Source organism: Staurois parvus, unplaced genomic scaffold (genome assembly GCF_062004578.1).
Source record: "Staurois parvus isolate SC_StPar_1 unplaced genomic scaffold, SC_StPar_1.0 ptg000017l, whole genome shotgun sequence".
In the NCBI taxonomy this organism is placed as follows: domain Eukaryota; kingdom Metazoa; phylum Chordata; class Amphibia; order Anura; family Ranidae; genus Staurois; species Staurois parvus.
In genome coordinates this window covers 21,943,213-21,964,839 of record NW_028317813.1, presented here as the reverse complement: position 1 = coordinate 21,964,839, position 21,627 = coordinate 21,943,213, and the positions used below count along the sequence as shown (strand labels likewise).

The 21,627-nt window shown below is 39.0% G+C and overlaps 1 protein-coding gene across 1 annotated transcript in view; it reads right to left on the bottom strand.

Moving 5' to 3' along the window:
* Window positions 1-1,492: 1,492 nt before the first annotated feature.
* Window positions 1,493-21,627, bottom strand: part of GLI1 (GLI family zinc finger 1) — a 182,548-nt gene continuing 162,413 nt past the window's right edge. Inside the window, exons 3-12 of the mRNA XM_089681275.1 lie at window positions 19,552-19,650; window positions 18,795-18,990; window positions 18,197-18,350; window positions 17,696-17,803; window positions 14,086-14,226; window positions 13,757-13,906; window positions 11,534-11,698; window positions 9,427-9,687; window positions 8,900-9,182; window positions 1,493-6,894 (exon numbers count right to left, since the gene is read on the bottom strand). Coding sequence (XP_089537401.1) covers window positions 4,463-6,894; window positions 8,900-9,182; window positions 9,427-9,687; window positions 11,534-11,698; window positions 13,757-13,906; window positions 14,086-14,226; window positions 17,696-17,803; window positions 18,197-18,350; window positions 18,795-18,990; window positions 19,552-19,650 — 3,989 coding nt within the window. The 3' untranslated portion in view covers window positions 1,493-4,462. The remainder of the gene's footprint in view (window positions 6,895-8,899; window positions 9,183-9,426; window positions 9,688-11,533; window positions 11,699-13,756; window positions 13,907-14,085; window positions 14,227-17,695; window positions 17,804-18,196; window positions 18,351-18,794; window positions 18,991-19,551; window positions 19,651-21,627) is intronic.

Sequence of the window (21,627 nt, the reverse complement as noted above, 5' to 3'; positions counted from 1 at the left end):
TTCCATGTTCCACCCGTTTTTTGATTTGGAACATGTAACATGTTCCCGCCGCACCCCCCCCCCCCCCCCTGACAGATAATACGGGGAGAAGTCTCCCCATACTCTCTGTCAGATTTAAAAACAGTGCAGCCGTGCGGGGCTCAGCCCATACGGCCGAGTCGTTCATTCACAGATTTCTGTGAATTAATGAATTGCAAGTCCCGACAGCTTTAGCCTTCAAGCTTTCTGTCAGAATATCTGCTTGGCCATACATCCCATAAGGCAAGCAAATATTCTGACAGGTCTGCAGGAGACCTGCATGGCATCAGTGATCTACTGGTCGCTGGTGCAATGCTTTCCAGGCTCCAATGGACAAAAATAATAAATACACATTTTTTTTATCTGCACAAAAATATGCATTTATTATTTTTATCCAAAAGGTGAACTTATCCTTTAAGCAAAGGGTCTGCTTATTCAGCAATAACATTGTCATTATGCAAGATAATAAAGTAATACATATACTATATTGCCAAAAAAAAAACCACGCACAAAAAAAAGGGCAGACTCGATGGACCACTCGGTCTTTTTCTGCCATCTCTTTTCTATGTTTCTATAAGCTCAGTTTTGAGGAAAGATTGACTGAACTGAATTTATTCTCTCTTGAGAAGAGGAGAAAAAGGGGGAATATGTTAACCATGTATAAATATATACAGTAAGTGGTCCATATCATAAACTCGATGTAGAGGTGTTCACTTTAAGGTCATTACAAAGGACAAGGGACACTTTTTACATCTGGAGGAAAAGAGATTTAACCTCCACATATGGAAAGGCTTCCCCACAATAAAAGCTGTTAAAATGTGGACTCCCTCATTAACTAGTTCTGGCTAGCTCAGTAGATTGTTTTAAACAAGAGCTGAATGTATTCCTAAATGCACAAAATATAAATGGATATTAACATTTATTGGTAATAAAAACAAAGTGTTCATTCAGGGAATGTCTTTGGGGGACCGGCAAAGCATTTTTCCCCCCGTTGGAGGTCTTTTTTGTCTTTCTTTGTCTTTTCTTTCAACTGTGGGTATAGGGTTCTGTATACAATGGTTTTGTACTTATTTCTACTTTTTTCTATTTGTTGAAATATTGTAAATGGACTGTCTTTTTTCAACTTAACTATGTAACTATATGTAAGAAACAGTATGTTATTTCTACAGAGGCAGAGGTCCAGGTTACTCTGCTACTGCCACATCCCACCATCCCTACCCTATTCCCTACAGCTAATCCTTCACTGGTATCACCAGCACAATTTTTAGAATTTCCTGTTACACTATCAGCACTGATCAGCCCTTTCCCATGTGAAAACCTTATACAGATAAGCATCTTTATTTTATGCACCTCGGCAAGGCTGCCAATATGCTATCTTTGGAGGTCTGTGCAGGCACACTTTTTCCTCCTCTAGTCTATGTAAATCTAGGGTAGTGTTTATTACAACCAAATAAAACACACACAACATCTTAAATAAAGTAATACTGTCAAATGAGACATATTTTATTGTCTTATGAAAAAAGGCTAGCAAAAAAGGAATTTACACATATAAAAATACACACTGTACAAAACATTAAAAGGATTTACAAGCTTCCTTCAAGCTGTTAAAAATAAACACTTTCACTGTTTTATTATTATTTTTTTTACATAAAACATTCTTAAAACCTTTGAATGTAGATCAGAAATAAGGTTATGTCAATCTCAAAAATATTCTCATTCTCTACATTTTACTGATATAGTTCTTTAATAAAAACAGTAAACACGAAATATACAGTAATAGAAAGAAAAAAGTGTGTTTCATCGATGACTGATGTGCTTTGGTATTTCTTCTAAAGGAACCTACCCTGACAGAAATCCTAGTTCTTAAACTGTTGATCTACTTTAAATGCTGCTAGTTTTCTGCCTGCAAGGTTGTCCTGTAGCTGGGTGATAGTTAATATGTCACTGGCAAAGGACAGGCATTCAGCATGTCATTACGTACTGATAAGTGAATCAGATCTGATTATGACAGCCATGGAACTTGGCTAGGAATGGCAACATACTTTTGCACTTTTTTGTGACAGCTTCCCTTTAAACATGACTATTTGTGTTTGAATTCAAGTTGGAAAAGGAGATAAAAGCCTAGGTAACAGCCTTAACCTTGACTCTCAGCCTGCCAAGATTTTGGACACATTTTTTGTGTCATTAAACAATATACAGCAAGTGATCAGAATTCTACTTGCCAATTTACAAACTGTTCTGCAATTTTTTTTTTGTTTTTTCTTAAACCAGACCAGACAGGAATAAGCCTGGGAGAAGCCTCAAATAGAAGCTTTCACTCTTTGACACCAAGACTGCATTCTTCCACCACAATAGTGATCGGTATCTTCACACACAGGTATTTTATTTTATGAAAGAAACAACATTCTGGATTATGAATAAGTTAATGATAGACTAGAACCAGTGTGAAAAAGTTGCCTGCAATAACTGCTATAATGTAGTAAATAGAATAATGTCCAATAGATGATGAGCTTCTAATGTGTCTGAATAGTTGCTCATGGATTAATGGAACTGATCATGGATTATAATGGTTAACGTATTCAGATCATGGATTTAGCTTCTATGTATTTCATTAGCAGAATGGGTAATGGTGAGATCCTTCATACAGTGATTACTTTACCATCAATATTGTTGAAGAAGAACAGCTTATGTTTTAATGATGATCTCATTGTAAATTGACAGGCTTCATTTTCATACTGATTCAGAAACTAGGTTTAACAAAACCAGTTTTATGGGCAACATGGAAGCAATAAGGAAGCTGCCAATGCTGACCTCTCCTGAAATGTCTGGCTGGAATGCTGATGCTCTTACTTCAACAAGCTAAAGGACAATAACAAGAACAAATAGGGAGTAATGACCTTTCTCTGACTTTCTTGATCTGCATTGCTCTCCTGTGTTAACTAAAGTTTTAAAACCATAGGTTTAGCCTAAGTGCTAAAGAACACAGTCAATTTTAATCACTTATTATTGAAAGATTTACCTGCTTGCTTAGGGTCCATGTGCAAAAGGGCAGACTGTTGTTGTGCAGTTAACACATGTTATGTCTTTTTTTGAATGGGCTGCTTTAAATGCCACAACTGGCCAAAAATGGTTCAGCCAGTATTTTCTGTAGAGCAGCACACCACAATGCACGGCACTGCAACACACCAACACTTGTAAAGTGCGTTACTGCACATTGCAGTAACATGTGCATTCACAAGCATTTTACCAAAGCATAGTGGTGTAAATAAGCCCATATAAGTACCTTATAGGGTGAAAGCTACATGGGAGAGTTTTAGTAGCCCAGTCATGCTTCTAAAACTAAATAAAATAAATCATTAGGTGTAGCAATTGATTGCTAACAAGATGGAACACATATAAGCAGCACAGTTGAGCTACTATAAATTATTTCATGTGTAGCTCTAGCCTTATGAGGTGACTGCCAGCAAGAAGTTATATCTTTCAATAGAAAAATATTAAAATAGGATGAAAAAAAAGACTGAAAAAGTAGTTTCAAGTCACCAACAGCCCCAAAATATGCATTTCAGTATGAGACAATTTAAATGCTCTTTCTGTATTTGACCTAGGAATGTTGAAAAGTTTGCATAACAAGGTTACCTTTACCCGACCTATAAGCAGTAGAAAATGCCATTTTGTAGATTTTATCAATATTCCTGAGAAATTATCCCCTAGCATCTACCAACATACACATAGTAGCTTATTAAATAAGGCAGTGTAAATAGCAATCACAATGTGTGCAATTAAATAACACAAAGCAACCAGTAAACTTTCACCTTCCAATATGTAAGCACATTAAAAATGAAATATAGTTGCTAAATAGTTACTGTATTTTGCATGCTTGCCAAGCCTTAGTAAATAAACCCTTATGTATACCAGAGATGCCTACATGTAACAAACTGGTGTTTTCTAAGGCAGCCGGTGATATGCTATCACTAAGCTACAATATGTTACCATGCCATTGTGTAACAGAATTGTAGTATCTAAAAAAATACCTGTATGCTGTACATTAAATAAAATAGGTCAAGTTTACTATTTAGTGAATCTTATCTGCAATCCTAGACAGAAATGTATTGTGATCCATTCTTAGTCAACAAATACTCAAACACTATCCTATATCGTACAGTCATCTTACAAATATAAGGATATAGGGCAAATGTGCAATTTTTTGTCAAAATTAGTAAGTCCATGACAAAAAGACAAGGCATAATGATAGAGATTTATTGGAAAGAGAGCACTTTTCAGTACCATCAAAACTACAATCTTGCATTCTCTGTAATACGCTATATAAAATGACCCAGCATACTGTGAACAGAAAGAGCAATAATGAGCAGGCCCTGCACCATAGATGATCATTTAGATCTGGGCAGCTGTCGTTTATGTCCCTATGAATTAAGTTCTGAGCTGCTCAAGAAATATTGTTGAGGAACTTATTTTCGCCAGCTAAAGAAGACAGCATGGAGTTCAGGTCTGCCACAGCCATGTTTGGAACTATGGATGATGGATTCCGTGGTGTGCTCAAATGTGAAGAAGGTTGAGATGGTCCTGCCATGCCAGCTGGAGTTATATTATCTGACATTAGAGGTGTGTGGTCAGGTTCATCTATGATGGCAGTAAAATCAAGTTGAGTGTTCTCCAAGTCCAGACTATCCAATGGATTGGACGCTGGACACGAACTGCTGTACGGAATGGAATCAGTCTTCATGAAATTCATGTTAGAATTGTACTGCCCATGCTGATGTCCATCACAGCTGCTTTGATGGTTTAGTGGTGGCACAAACTTTTGGGTTCCTGTTTTTATATGATGCATTTCACCTTGCCCTGAGTAAAACATCATGCTAGTGGTGTCATTATTGTCTGACTGAGAATGGATGGGAGGCAGAGTAACCATTCTTCTAGGACTAGATTCAGCTGAATGGTAAGTTGGACTGAGTTGAGGTGGACTACCCATGTATGTTGACTGGCTTGCTATACTCTGCTGCCGGCTTAATGGTTTTGGGCCACTGGGTGGATGAGGAACCATATCTAGACTGTAACACTGATTTCCAGGACTTCTCATTGTTTTAGATTGGCTTGACTGGCTATCCTGTGAAGTTGGACTCAGCAAATTGCTCTGTGTCTGTTTGCTCTGATAATTCATATATTTAGGGCTCATGTATGCCTGGGTATGAGGTGTATTCCTTTGCTGATTCTGACCAGTATCAACATCCTCCCCAGAGTTATTCATCATGGGAATATGCTTGGGCTGTTGCTCCCACATTAGTGCTTGTTGAGATTGAACATAATTTCTTACCATCATTTCTTTCACTTGCATCATGGGAGTTTGTGACCTTCGCCCCTGAGGGCTTAACATACTGGGGTTTAGGCCAACATTGTAGCATGTGTTTTGCTGATTGTCTTGCTGACCTTGGTAATCACAGATAGTGTTTCCTGGGGACACGGGTACTGTATTTGGCTGATTGAAAACATTTTGCTGAGCTGCATGATGTTTCATGTTCTGGCAGGACATCATAGATGACATGGATTGATGAAACTGTTGTTCTGGTTTGATATGCACCTGACCTAAGTGGTTGTATCTTGGATTATTTATATGCATGCTCTGTTGACAAGAATTGTTGTTCCCAAGGGAAACTTGCTTGGCTGACTCTGATGCTGGATTAGAGTACTGGCTATGGCACTGATTTCCTGGTGATAGATTTGTCTGCAACACCTGATGGTTTGGGCTTTGACCTGCAGCCATATCCATTGATGCAGAGCTTACTTCATGCCATTGAATAGGTAAATTGGAGTTATTGGTTATTTGTCTCTGATTCTGGTAAGGCTCACTCTGAGCTGTGATTTGGCACTGGTTGAATTCAGGATGACCTAAAACATTGTCCTGGCCAGAATGATTGTGTGAATTTATGTGCATTCCAGCCATTGCTCTCTGAGAGCTTGGGTAAGCATTTTGAGTTTGAATATCTAACCCATGAAGTTGAAGACTTGGGTTCATCTGGCTACTCATTTGAGATCCCTGATAGTTCATATAGTGCTGCATTTCATTCGGGGTCATAATATTGTGTTCCTTATTGTGAGACTGTCCATCTGTACTGCTTACCTCCATAAACACATTCTCACTGATGCTAGGTGGTCTGGGTGAAAAGATATGTCTCTGTATATTTGCATCAGAGCCTCCATAATGTGGTTGTTGGCCAATAGTGTGTCTTCCCATAATGGCTGTATTCATGTTGGACATACTCTTGAACCGCTGTACTTTAGGTATTACCTGAGGATCAACGCCAGGTCTAGCAGGGTCACTAGCTCTTCGTATTCCAGCCCCTGGAGCTTGGGCTGGGTGAATTATACCTGTGCCATAACTATGATATTCATTATTACTATGTCTTCTTTGAGTGTTGCTGCCTGAAAATGAACTAATTGATGGCCCTCGGCAGTCACCAACAGGGTAAGCTATCCGATTATTAGAATTCAATCTCTCCATGTTGGGAAGCGGTGTAGGTGGTGGACCACCAGTAGCTGCAGCATATTTTGCTTTCAGTCTGTATTGCTGTGCTGGAGTTAGGCCTGGAAGCCCCATGGCATTGGAATGTCTTGAAGGATCTGAAGTCATTTGGTCATATGTATCTACCATGTTCCCAACATCACCAGGTCGCTGGTTGGATAGATATGGTGACACAACAGAAGATCTACGGCTGACTGTATAAGCTGAACTCATTGTGCTTGTGGTGCTGTTGCGTCTGTCATTTAGTGGATTTAAATGATCATTAGAAGACAATTCCATTAGGTGATTGCTGTGGGGGATGCCAAGTGGACTGCACATTCCTTGCAATTCTCCCTGAGAAGCTGTAGGTTAGAACGAAAAAAAGATACTAAATCAAAAACTGCAAACAAGATTTACACCATCTAAAGTTGGAAAGTTGTTACATTACTATACCAGTAATATTTTTTTTACATCTAAAGTTATCTAAACACAAGGAAAATTGTAATACAGTATGTTGCAGCTTGCTAGTTTTTAGCATATGTAGCTGCTTTAATTTATTTTCCGGATTCTTTATTTTTCCCTGGATGTCCCTGGCAGTAACACACTTTCTCTCTTACGGTGAAAATGCTTCCTTGCTGTACTGTGTCTATAGGGAAGCTGCACTGTAACCCTAGACAAGAGGTGTGTCAGGACTAAAGAACACCTCCCCTCTCCTCCATAACATAGAGGGAGGTGTTCTGTGGTCTCAACACAGTTTTTTTTAAAGATTGTTGGAAATAACACTGCAGAGAGCACAGGAAAGCAATGGATTTCTGGCAAGATCAGTGAGTATTGTTTTGCATTTATTGAACAGATAAAACAAAAGGTTTTTAATGTTGCATTTAACAAACCAAAAGGATGCAAATAAGAGAAGTTCATTGTTAGGGCTTACATACACTTTACATGAAATCTTAACCTGAAAATAAAAATGTAATTTAAAAACATAAAATGTTTGCTTTTGGGTTTAAATACACTTTAAGTCTTTTGGTTGCACAATATGGTTGTGTTGGGGTAATAACCTGCATGAAGAGCAGTTGTATTTTTTATATGCTTTCTAAATGGGAAATGGTACTAACATTTTTAAGTAAAGATATTATCTGTAAAAGAATCTGTCAAGAATGTCTAACTACTTTAAAAGTAATTTACAAGTTAACTAAATAGAAATTAAAAACCTTTATTTAACCGGTAAACCTTCTATAATATCGCCAAGCATTTTCTTCATACACTCTTCACTATATACGAAGCTTAGCTAACAAAAGCAATCCAAACATGGAATTATTTCCAGCAAAGACTTGACTGACCATTTGAGCTGCTGATGGTTGTATAATTCATAACAAATAGGAGAGAACACAAATCAAAGTTATTTAAAGATTTCCTGGAAACCGATAATGATTAAATGGTACATGCTCTGTGCTGCAGCAGATATCACACAGATGTCACAGCAATTCCACTAACCACAGGTTTACATTGCTAATATTTCTCGAAAGTTACCATCTGCTGAAAATAATTTTCCATCATGTCACTTTGAAAATATTCCAGTTAATTGATATCATACAATGAACAATATAATGTAGTAGTTCATAAAACGTATAAAATATTGTTCCGTTTATGACCATGCTAACAAATCTGGAACCTGTCTATTATAGTTTGTATTGTTTAATGTTGCTAAAATCTTTGACTAAGCATTGACTAAGCTACCGTGCATATTTTTTGTAGGTTTCAGCCATGTAACTGTATAGCTCTCACTAGTTTTCATTGCTGAAAATAATGGCTGTTATGGCAGAAGATTATTGCAATAGCTTAGTAAATTAAGCCTTAAAGCTGAATGAAAGAATTAAATTCATACTTGAAATAAATACCAAGGAAGATGTTTTACCTGCCAAAGGATTAATGTTTCTATCCATTTAGTCCTAATATGTACACAGCTCTACCAAACAACACAGACATTGTGGTGACCTGACATTTCTCTGCTGCAATTAATAAAAAAAACCCAAGTCACCTCCCTGACCTGCTTTCACTTCCTATCGGCATGGTCCTTGTCTGCACATGTGTATGCAGCAAACTGATTAGGTCCAAGAGATGTCCCTTCCTCTCCCAGTCTGAAGGCAGATATTAATACAAACCCACATATTTACACAAGCTGCATTTAAAAAATACATGGCGCATACTGTTTTACATCTTCCTGAAGGTTAGCTTTAAATTAGTTGGTTTTGGAACAGGGATTGGTTGTATGTTCTGTGAACAGCATTGCAGAAAAGTGTCATCACCATATAAATGAGGAAGATACATAAATAAAATTTCCATTTTCAATCTCCAAGTATGACTCACCTGTATTGTGTATGGCAGGCAGTTTTACAGACTTTCCTGAGGTTGGTGCCTTTCTCATCTGATTTAACTTGTCAATTCTGAGGTTCTCCAGCTTCCTGAGGGCAGAAGCTCCTGCAGTTCCGATAGACTCTACCGAAGGAATATCTTCTAATGTGGATAAGTCCTCAAAGCTACCACCAGCATTGGCATTCATTTCTACACCACTGTCATTGTTGTTTGTGCTACCCAATGGAGATCTTTCACTGCTGCAGGATGACTGTCCTCCAGGGCTGGGCTGAGATTTCTGTATCGCAATAGTAAGAAAAAAGTAATAGAGGGATTTAGAGGCTTCATAATTAAATAGATTTTACGTTATCTTCATATACAGGGCTTTTAGTATGTAATCATCTAATGCATAGAGTTGTAACAGCAATAGAGGTGCTTATTATGTATGTGTTGTGTTTGGTTTCTTTGTAGTTGCTTTTAGCTAATAATGGCTTAATATAAAAAGCAAAACATTTTTTATGTGTATCTCAATCAGTTCTCACCATAGCCATATCTGGCACAGTTAGTCTTCCCTCCTCCTTTCGTGCCAGGGCAGAGTTTGGTTCTAAGTCCTGCTGAATGTCACTCTTAATTCCTTGAGATCCAGTACCCTCATGTGTGCCCTGACTTCTAGGCAGGCCATCCCCACGGTGTTTCTTAGTGATGTGTGCTTCAGGACCATGGACTGTCTTCACATGTTTCCTTAGAGAGCTGGGGTCTGTATACCTCTTTGTGCAGCCTGGGATTTTGCACACATATGGTTTCTGGAGGAGATAAAAATATTGTTCAACTAAATAGATTGCACAGTTAAATGAATGCACCATGCCGTATTAGTTAAATGCCAATACATGAGCTAATTGACATTGGTACAGACCATTTTTTCTAATAATCAGGTAAATTCTGACATTTTATACTGAACAGCCGGATGTGAGATAAGATAGTATATGTATGTATACAGCTATTTTTCCAGCACTAACTAGATATATGCAGTAGGTAATGAGTGCCTAAACTGGTCACATGTAGTTTACTAACATCAAAATAACAGCGCAAGATCAAGATCTCCAAATAAATATATTATAAGTGCATAAATACAAAATCAAATGTCCAAGTGAAAAAAATTCCTTATTTTCATTGAATTTCAGTGTATAACTTATTCAGCATATGCTGCCACCTTCCACCACGTGCAAAATAATATCAACCGCACTCGCCAGATGCAGATGAGTAATGAGCCTTATAGGATATAAGGGATCCTAAGCCCTCTAGGTAAGATCAACATTTCTTATTCACCATTAATGGGGATAAAACGCCTCCACTTTATTCCTCCATGAATTCCTCAATATTGCAGAGAAAAAAGAAACCACATAGTGTAATACTGCCAAATACTCATAAATAAAAGGATAAACTCAGGCCACTCACATGGTCAAATATAATAAAAAAGCCTTGTTTAATCGCCTGTATGACTTAAAAGCATCCAGGTTCCACAATCAGAAAGATACGTAGGGATCTCACGCTTCAGTTGGATATCAGAGGATGATCAGCCTACCCCCTCTAAAGATGGCCACTTGGAACGCACTCGGCTTGCGTTCCAAACACTGGAAGTGACGTAGACCCAAATGACGGCAGACCGGAAGTACGTCAACGCGTTTCGCCCCTCCCACAGGGCGTTATCAAGACCAAGTCTTGAGGGCTTAGGATCCCTTATATCCTATAAGGCTCATTACTCACCTGCATCTGGTGAGAGCGGTTGATATTATTTTGCACGTGGTGGAAGGTGGCAGCATATGTTGAATAAGTTATACACTGAAATTCAATGAAAATAAGGACTTTTTTTCACTTGGACATTTGATTTTGTATTTATGCACTTATAATATATTTATTTGGAGATCTTGATCTTGCGCTGTTATTTTGATGTTATTGATTGGTGTTTTTCACTGTTGCACAGCTGCATAATCACTGAGTTTGTGTATTTGGGCGCTGGGGTATATATATACACTATATATATTTTGTACATGTAGTTTACTGTAAGTGGCCATATCAACTGCACCTTGGGCTGCCCACAGCAGACAATACAAAGTTTCTGTTGGTATGATCTCTCAATGAATTAGCAGCTCCATTAATTGTCTTGTTTACCAACAACTTGTCAATTCTTTCTAATGAGGACTTTACAGGTGTCCCTCTTTCAGAGCAATGGAGAATAATGGCCAACTGTGTAGAACTTTGTTAAAACTTGTATTCCTATGATTTATTAGGAACATCGGGTACAATGAGACTGTCCATATGATAATACTTATCTAGCAGAGTGGTGGTTTGAGACTTTTTGGCATCTAAGTAAACAGAGCTGTGTTTTCCATAGTACATGTGTTTGAACTTATGCAATAATTTGTTCTGGGTGAAGGATTGATGATAAATACTCTGAACCTTATTGTTCTATAGTGCTGTTTTTGGACTTTTTGATAAATGCCTACAGCAGGAAACTGCAAGTTATAGCTGCGTTACACTACTTTATTACACTACTGCTTTCCAATACTTCAGCCTTAGTACATTATATGGCTTTTTTTTTACTACTGTATTGACCTTGTATTTGCACTAGTACCAACAAAACTCTCCTACCTCATTGGAATGAGTGCGATTCTGGTGCTTGGCCCGGTCAGAAGCATTAGAGAAGGCTTTGTTACAGCCTTCATGTTCACACACATATGGCTTCTCTCCTGTGTGGGAGCGCAGGTGGGTCTTCAGATTTTCTAGACGTGAGTATGCTTTGTTACAACCCTCAAACTAAAAAAAGAAAAGTACAGAACAAAGATAAAATTAATTTAAATATACATATACAGTATTAAGGATGTAATGGGACTTTGCGCATCAGTAAGATATGATATAATTCATAAAATGTTTTAATGCACCTTATTTTAGCAAAATGGCCATGATTAGTGCTGCCTCTGTTGCCCTTACCTGTTATCGCTCACCTTATTTACTGAACTGGATGTTGAGGAGAAAAGTGTAATAAAGAGGAGGAAAGGAGCTCTACCTTCCTTCCTTATTTAAATAAAAGTTGCTGCGTCTGCCAAGAGCTTACAGTCAGGTTATATGATTTGCTGTGAATGGTAGAAAAACAAAAGTCGAACCAGGTGCCTGTTGTTCGTATTAGTGCTTAGGAAGACTGATAATGAACAGATACCTATGAAGTTGGGTACACACTATAAGTTTTTTTTTTGTTGTTAAACTCAGCGGGCTGAACGAACAAAAATAAGAGATCGTTGTACTACCAGAAGCGATGTTAGTGCGGTGATCTCCCCTGCTGTGCCTTTGTGTTTTGAGAAGGGGACTCTCTCCCTGCCACAACACACTGACCAGTACTGGCAGGCATTGGCTGCCAGTGCTGATCAGATGCTGAGTTTCCAGCATGCCTGTTCAACAGAAGCCAGTCGTGAGACCGACTTCTGTAGAATACACAGCTGTCGAAAGTTGACCGATTTTAAGCCCGTGTACAAGGCTTGAGAACTAATGGATAACTCTTGCCTTCCAATTTCAGGTCAGCTATTTTTATGAATACTTTTTGTTTTTTTGCCAATATTAGGACTTTTTAGGTACTCGAAATTATATAATTTTTATTTTATTTTCTAGATTAAAAGTCTGTGTTAAAAACAAAAGGGTCTTTTTACAAGTTGTATGGCACCACTGATCATATTTTTACCAAGTCCCCTCAAATCTAATATTCTTTTAATACGTACAAAATTGTTTAGAAGGTATGCTTTTATTCAGAGGACCAAGATGTGTATTATTAGCATGTAGGATGATGTTTCCTGCTGTGGGTTTTAGTTACAAATTTACCCAAATTGCATTGTTGAATCTTTTGTAGGTCTTAACATCTATGAATGGGAATGCTTTGCACATTCTGTGCCATTGAAAACTGTAGATTAAATGTATTTCTATCGAGTTATTTTACAAATTCCTCCAACATTTCCACTGATCCTTATCAAAGCTATATAACCGTGGTAGGAGAACATAGAAATATGTTCCTCTGAAAAAATGTTTCTCCTTCCAGGTACAGGTTTGCATAGGATGGGGCAAAAGTTGGCATTGCTATGCCCTGCCTAGGGATGTAATGGGGGCCACTGCCTGCAAAACCATTATGGATGAAAGTATGAACTGCAATAGTTCTAGGGTAGGATGTCTACATTCCAAATACTGCAATTTTTACATTAAAAAAATAAATGATCTCCAAAGTTGTTTGTGTGGAATGTTGTAATAGCATATTTCCTCATCAATTGCCACTGCTGGAATGTTGTGCATAGTGCTGTCTGATAAATTACATAGTTACATAATCTGAGGTCTTTCTTTGTTGTTAGGTGCAGTTTACACTCTGAGCCTGCCTTTAGACTGTCCTCCACAGCTTCTTGTGGTACAGGTATGCCATTCTCTGATTCAACATTGTGATTTCAGCATTTAACATGACAACACTGTAAAACAGAAAACTATTTGACATGGTAGATCCCGGACACCTCCTTCCTTCTTCTCACAATATATTTATAATGATATATGCAATTTGTAATTATCGATTCTTACTTTGAAGAAGAATGGAAAGGAGGAGGCACTGGGTAAAAATAATATAAATGATTTTTGGTTCTCATATTCTCATATAAAAGTCTATACTATTGTGGTAATACACATATGTAAGCTACATAATTTTCTGTATTTCTAGAAACAGTAGTCTACAAAGTAGAAAGTGTGATTACTTGTTGTCAGGAATTTAAATAATAAAACTATAATTTTAATTGAATTTGCTGATGATGAACACGATCTATAAGCAGCAGGCTTTCTTTAATATGAACTCACTGTGCACTTGTGGGGCTTCTCTCCAGTGTGTCTTCTCATGTGGACAACAAGCATATACTGGGCCTTGAATGGTCTGAGTTCCCTGGAGCATTCTTGCCAGTGACACACAAACTCTTTCTTCTCCCCATGGATGTGTTCATTGTTAATGTGCTGTGGTAGAGTCATTTAAATAAAAAAACAGTTACTAAACAACTAATGTAAATTAAAACACACTTAGAATTTGTTTTCTGGCCCTGTAAATGTTGGTAATATTTAGAGGCCTTGCAGTAGACTGGAGCAGCCGAAAAGCATGCGGATATGGTAGAGCTACAATGAAACATGAGTCTTACGTGCACAAGGTGTTCCTGGGTATCAAACTCTTTAGTACAGTTTTCCCAATGACAGTTGGTCTCATACACAGTTTCTGGTTCATGTTTCCCATCTTCTTTCTCCAAGTCATCTCGGCCATCGAGCAACCCTAACAGTGGATCCTATTTGAAAGAGAAATTATAAATGATCAACTTTCCAGCATAACTTGCCTATTCTGTTGCCAACATTTTTCTGATATTCATAATCCTTCTGTACTACTTTTAGAACTGAATAAGTCACACCCAGATATGTATATAGAAGCTACGCTGCCTTAATCAGAAATCTATAGGTAGAGAAAATATCTATAAGTTCTGGTTCACATCTGTGCGGTCATGCGGGCCGCGATTTGCGCACGCACCAGAGCCCATTCATTTGCATGTACTCCCGTGCCCCGGGACACGCAGGGAAGAAGTCCCTGCACTACTTTGGAAATCGCTGCCCGCATGGGAACCGAGGTTCCCAGTACGGTTGCAATTTCCAGCACTCTAAAAAATAACTCAAGCGACCTGTTACCACCACTTAATTAAATGTGTATTTCCAAGATAAAAATCCTAATTTATTGGTTTAAATAAACTTTTTCATTTAAAAACCTACTTTCATGAGTTGTGTTGAAATGATAATGTTGGAAATTACATCAACTTAATATTGTGTGTCATGAACAGTTACATTTCTGCATTCATTGTTGTACAATGAAATTTAAGTTAAGGTACCTTAATAAATTTGACTTGGTAAATTAATTTTGCTCTACATTGAGAGCTGCATTGCAAGTCTCCACCCCCATTCACTTAACACAAATCAAGTCTCAGTTGTTTCAAAAACTGTTCCTTGAACCTGATGGACTGAAAGCCAGTGCTAAAGTAATGGGTCTCAAGTACAGTATTCTCTGAAGAACGTATGTGTTCCATAGCACAGTCATACTCAGATGACATTTTTCACTTTTATTTCAGTTCACAAAATGGTTGTCGCAGGGTAATGCGGAAAGAATATAGCAAATTGTAAGAAAGCTCACAAAATATCAACTTTCAATATCCTCCAATAGCTTTACTATATTGCCACAATTTGTTGCACAATATAGCAAAGGTCTTGTAGAGAAACAGTTTCTGCACCAGACAGACAATATTAAAAAAATCTTAATGCAAAGTGCTTACTCATTCATCAGTACAACTTTAAGGATTTGATTTTGGTGTGCAAAAAATGTCAATTGTTTAACAATTGGATTGTTGGGCCTTGGTTCACACAATGAAGTGCATGTGAATCACAAAGGAACTGCAACACATTCCTGTGCAATTCACATGTGGTTCAGTGTAATGCAATTTGAGCCCATTCATTTTGAATGAGCTCAAATCACACCACATCGCACCAAAGACATGCATGCACCAATTTTTGAACCACAGTGCAACCAGATTGCATGTTTTGTTTTGTACCATGCAATCTGGTGCCGGCAAATGCACTGTGTTTGCAACACTGACATCCACTGCAGACTGCAAGGGTAGTGCGATTTGAATGCGGTGCGCGAAATGCACACAGATTGCGGGGTTTCTGCAACACATCTAGTGTAAGCCTAAACTGATTAATTCATTTTTGAAAGCTAGTATAAAAAAAAACAAAGCTAAAAACTAATACAGAAAATCAATTTGGATCAACTTGATTTTTAACTGCTTTTTAACTTTAAAAAACTTGCTCATAATTGTAGCAATTAAGTACACGTGGCTTGAAGGTTTCTTATAAAAACTGGAAAAACGATTTGAATTAACTTAATATGTTTAAGCACTCAACTTAAAAACATGTGTTTATAATGCCAGTAATTAAGTTGGCGGTAAATAAAAATGCATTCATTTCTATCAGAAAAGCTAATTACCTCAATGCAATGTAGTTTGTTGCTTCAACTTAATTTCACCAGACATTGTCATAACTTAAAAAGCTTGATGCAAACTGTTGCGTTAATTTTTTTTGTTGAGCCAAAACATTATTTTTTAGAGTGAGTGCGGGCAGTGTGCCATTAGAATTGGTGGTGCGGCTGCAGGTATTTGTGTGGGTCCCGCAGTGGCACCACCCACACAGATGTGAACCAGGGGTAAGGGCTCGTTCACACCACACAACGTGTGTAATTATGCATATAAAATGTGTGCACTACAATGTGTTGTTAAAATGTCTTGCAGTGCTTGCTCTTCTCCTTCTCCTCTTCTTATTTCTCCATATTTATTTAAACTTCTGTTTAATTTCATACACTGCCACACATTGTGATGTGTCACATCATGTTGGAATTTGCTGTGCTGCTTAAAATGCAATATGTCCAATTTTTATTACCAGTGCAGACCAATGCAGCAAATTAGTTTGAACCAAAGTCACAGGACATAAGGCCTAACAAATTGCCTTGTTTTTGCAATGGGGCTGCATTTGGCGGCCCTGCTGGTGTGAATAAGTATAACAGTTTTCCAGGTTATGGACTGTCTAGTAGTAGTTTGATTTCTTTCCATTAATCAGGCAGAGAATAGTGATGTCATGTCTAATAGGCTTTTCCCCTTCTATCATGAGTATTATTATTATTATTATTATTAATAAGAAAAAATAAATCTGAATATTCAATGGAAGATAGCTGAGCAAAGTTGTGGGGGAGCAAAAAAAAGTGAATATGTGCTGCTGGGGCTAAGGGGCATTTCTGTACAAAGCAACAGGTTTGCTTTAAGAAATATTTTGACATGCTATGGTGAATTGATTTTACCAGGGAAAGATTGTACAGACATATACTAGGGGGGAGTGAATTGGCTGACACACATTTAAGGATTTTAAATGAGGAAAGAATTAAGGGGTGTCCAAGAAAACATGTAACTACATGCAAGGTTGATGGCTGGAAGATGCCTGCTTTTATCTGCATGTTGTATGACCTTCTAAAATCTAAGCATTTATACAGTGCTCCTTTTATTTACATACAAAATTTATGTATACTGTAGTAGAGATCCCTGACATAATTATTGCCTGCCTTTCAATGTTATTATTGAGATGAGCAGTGTGTATATCAAATATCCAACTTTGATATGTACTGCAGTTATTAGTTACTTTCCACTGATGAAAAGCATAGAGTATGAGAAAATGGCTTTAAGTTATTAGTCCCACATAGAGTCTTTTTCCAAGGAAAAATAAACTCAAATAGCAAATGTCTAATTAAATACAGTGCTGATGATAAAGCACCTAATGTGCATGGTTTTGTTTGTTTGTTTTATAAGGACAATTCCTGATTACCTTAATTATTTTAAAATAAAGATATATATAAACCTAAAATAATGAAATATCTCAAATAATAACTAAAGTAGCATTACAGACAAACCAGTGCTTTTAAGTATGTCAGGGATCCAAGGCAAAGCAATGTGCTGAAAAAAGCCTAGAGGTGGAAGCCCCAGAGTGGCTTATCAATGATGATTATCAGGTTGGGGGGCATATGGGTCTAAACTTCTATCCTTAATATCTGGATACAAATGACCTATCTTTGTGGGGACATTTAATGGCATTGGTTAAGCTACAGTGATGATTTAGGAATAGATTCTGGAAATGTTAATGGTAATACAATAATTATAAGCTCATGTTCCACTATACCTGTGTGCCAGCAGAAGCTGGACTTGATATATCCCCCTCTGATCCGTCTTCCAGTCGTTTGGTATTCATAGTGTCTAAGCTTGTGCTGGATAATGGCTCAGATTTCATCTGTGAGGATGACCATGTCCAGTGTTATTAAATAAAGTGACAAAACGGGCGGTTCAATGACATTTAAGAACACAAATTTCATATGTATTTTTTTTTTAAAACAAATATGCTATTATTTGTTATGCTGTAAGAGAACTGAAATGTCAGTTTTAGGCAGACAATGTAGCCCTTAATAAGAACTGGTCAGCCTAAAACTTTAGAAGCTGCCACTGTTTACATGCCTTTGAAGGTGTTTGTTCCAGAACTATCATTCCTATATCGTTTTTTTCAACTCTTTCAGTTATTTTTGAGTCATTGACATGGAGCGAGCATTATAGCTGATATGCACAATTTTGTCAATGCTGACATTTCTATATTTAGGTTATCTGGCATGATTGGACGACCTGAACCCACCTGGCAGTGCTTGATAGAGGTGCGAGATTGAAGGGTGCTCATTCCTCTGCTGGACAAGTGCTCATGTGAGTTGTAAGACATATGGCTGTTTGATCCATAAGAGGAGCCCTGAGGCCTCTGATGGTTAAGGCAATTCTGATACCCAAGTGAGGGGCTGAAAGCAAAAGCAACATGGTGTAAAATGTGAAGTGATCAACAAAGTTTACATTTCAAAATTCCAAATTAGTAATATCCAAAAATATTATATTAATGTTATAGCGCCATACTTTTTGAGGGGTCAGTTGGTGGGATGGTGTCTTTTTATTGGGTGCTGAACTGCAGATTGTTTTATTATCGTACCATGTTTCTTCATCTCTCTGGGGATTTAATTATTTTTATACATATATTTATATCATATCAAAGAAATGGAAATGCCATAATAAACTGTCATCACTGTGGGATAATCAATTAAAACGTCTGAGAGAATGTTGTATTGAAAATCTAGCCATGGCTTTACGAATGTCACTTACTTCAAACAAACTATTTAACTATTTAGTAGGTGATGTCACATTCTGAGTTGGGTGACACATACAGTCACAGCAAGTGTTTCTATATATACCTTATAGTCCCGATTGACAAGTGTCCATAGGAACCATTGGCTGAGGAACATCTGGAGTTGATGAATGCTACCAGGGAATTAGGAGATGTTCGTATCATGGTCTGAAGATCGATACTGGCATCTGATAAAGGGGAAATAGACATGGCTCTCTTCTTGCTTAGCTTCACTGAACTTCGTGGAGTGGAAAAACGAGACCCTTAGCAGAGAAAAACAGGTAATGGTCATTACATGATGTGAGGCAGCTGGCACTACTTTATTACTATATTAAATATATAAAATATTGTACATTTTCTTAGATAAGACCTTTCTTGGTCAACCCTATGAATGCTGTGGCAGTCCTAGTTGGGAGACAAATTGGATATACAAACACATATCATTGTCTTTTGTATGTATGAACTCTTGCCTGATATCTCTAAGCTCCTGAGCATAATTCCCACTGAGAACTGTCCACAGGGAGTGCATGAGTTTGGTTTGTCTTGTATAGGCTGCAGTATGGACATTAGCTTGTGTTATTTTTAGTGAGGTAGGGCCTGATGTGGATGGTTAAATGTACTCTATAAATGAGTACAATAATTTATATAAAAACTAGGACATGCATATTTGTAAAATTTGATGATGTGTCTACAAACATCTAGCTTGTATCCTGCTTGGTGAAAGCCTCTTTGTTGAAGAATATTATATCCTAACATATTATATTATGTTGGCTGCAACAGAACACACTGCTTCCCACTCTTTACGCCAGATCTGAAATGCTTACCATCTGCACCAGCCATGTGCTCATTGGTTTGTGCCAGTCCAAAGCTATGGTGGCTGGTCATGAGGTTGTTCTGATGGCAATAGGGCATCTCATTCATGCCTGCACATATCAAATAGATATAAAAATACTGCATCATCATGGTAATGTAGCTCAATGATATTATTCGTACTCACAGCATGTATCTAAGCAGAAGGTAAAACATACAGAATGATAAAAATAAGACACAAATGCTATGTTGCTGTTTAACATATTAAAAAAACACAGAAAAAAGAGATTAGAAAGTATATGGGGCTTAAAGCCAAGTGTATTTACAAAATGATTTCACATTGACTGTTTTAACATTGATGCTGAGAAGTGGGAGTACCAAGACCTCATAATTAGAGATGAGCGAATTATTCAAAAATTCGATTCGGCTGATTCGCCGAATTCGCGGAATAAATTCGATTCGAGGCGAATATATTCGCTGCGAATTTAACTTATAAAAAGGGTGTTTCTAGGCTTCAGAGAGCCTTTATATTAGTGCAGAACACTGTACCTTTAATTTAAATGCCCTTGGAGTCTGCTGGGGAAGAGAACTAATACTGTCAGTCAGTATGACATGCAGATGAGTGCCGTCGATCTTAGAATCACCGCACACTTCACTCATTTGGGCAGTCACGGGGCCAAAACCAGAGTGTGGAGCCACAGTGTGGCGGTGGAGGCAGCAGCAATGGGAGGCCATACAGCACCCTATGACAAAATGGAACCCACCAGCAGTGTGAGGAGACCTGAAAGTGGCACATGGCAGAATGTGGCGATGGAGACAGCAGCAATGGGAGGCCGTACAGGGACCCATGACACACTCTGGACCTGGCAGCAGCATGAGGAGGCGGTACAGGGGCCCATGACAGGTTACGGGCCTGGCAGCAGCAGTGGGCGGGCGGTGGATGCAGCAGTATTCGGAAGCCAAACACAGGCCTCGGTTAAAAAGCGGAAGCCATCAGCAGCGTGAGCAGACGACAGAGGCACATGGCGCAGGGTGGCGGTGGAGGCAGCAGTATTCGGAAGCCATACACAGGCCTAGGTTAAAAAGCGGAAGCCGTCAGCAGTGTGAGCAGATGACAGAGACACATGGCGCAGGGTGGCGGTGGAGGCAGCAGTATTCGGAAGCCATACACAGGCCTAGGTTAAAAAGCGGAAGCCGTCAGCAGCGTGAGCAGACGACAGAGACACATGGCGCAGGGTGGCGGTGGATGCAGCAGTATTCGGAAGCCAAACACAGGCCTCGGTTAAAAAGCGGAAGCCGTCAGCAGCGTGAGCAGATGACAGAGGCACATGGCGCAGGGTGGCGGTGGAGGCAGCAGCAATGGAAGCCCATACAGCACCCTATCACAAAATGGAACCCACCAACAGTGTAAGGAGACCTGAAAGTGGCACATGGCGCAGGGTGGCGGTGGAGGCAGCAGTATTCGGAAGCCATACACAGGTCTAGGTTAAAAAGCGGAAGCCGTCAGCAGCGTGAGCAGACGACAGAGACACATGGCGCAGGGTGGCGGTGGATGCAGCAGTATTCGGAAGCCAAACACAGGCCTCGGTTAAAAAGCGGAAGCCGTCAGCAGCGTGAGCAGACGACAGAGGCACATGGCGCAGGGTGGCGGTGGAGGCAGCAGTATTCGGAAGCCATACACAGGCCTAGGTTAAAAAGCGGAAGCCATCAGCAGCGTGAGCAGACGACAGAGACACATGGCGCAGGGTGGCGGTGGATGCAGCAGTATTTGGAAGCCAAACACAGGCCTCGGTTAAAAAGCGGAAGCCGTCAGCAGCGTGAGCAGACGACAGAGGCACATGGCGCAGGGTGGCGGTGGAGGCAGCAGTATTCGGAAGACATACACAGGACTAGGTTAAAAAGCGGAAGCCGTCAGCAGCGTGAGCAGACGACAGAGGCACATGGCGCAGGGTGGCGGTGGATGCAGCAGTATTCGGAAGCCAAACACAGGCCTCGGTTAAAAAGCGGAAGCCGTCAGCAGTGTGAGCAGACGACAGGCACATGGCGCAGGGTGGCGGTGGAGGCAGCAGCAATGGGAGGCCATACAGCAC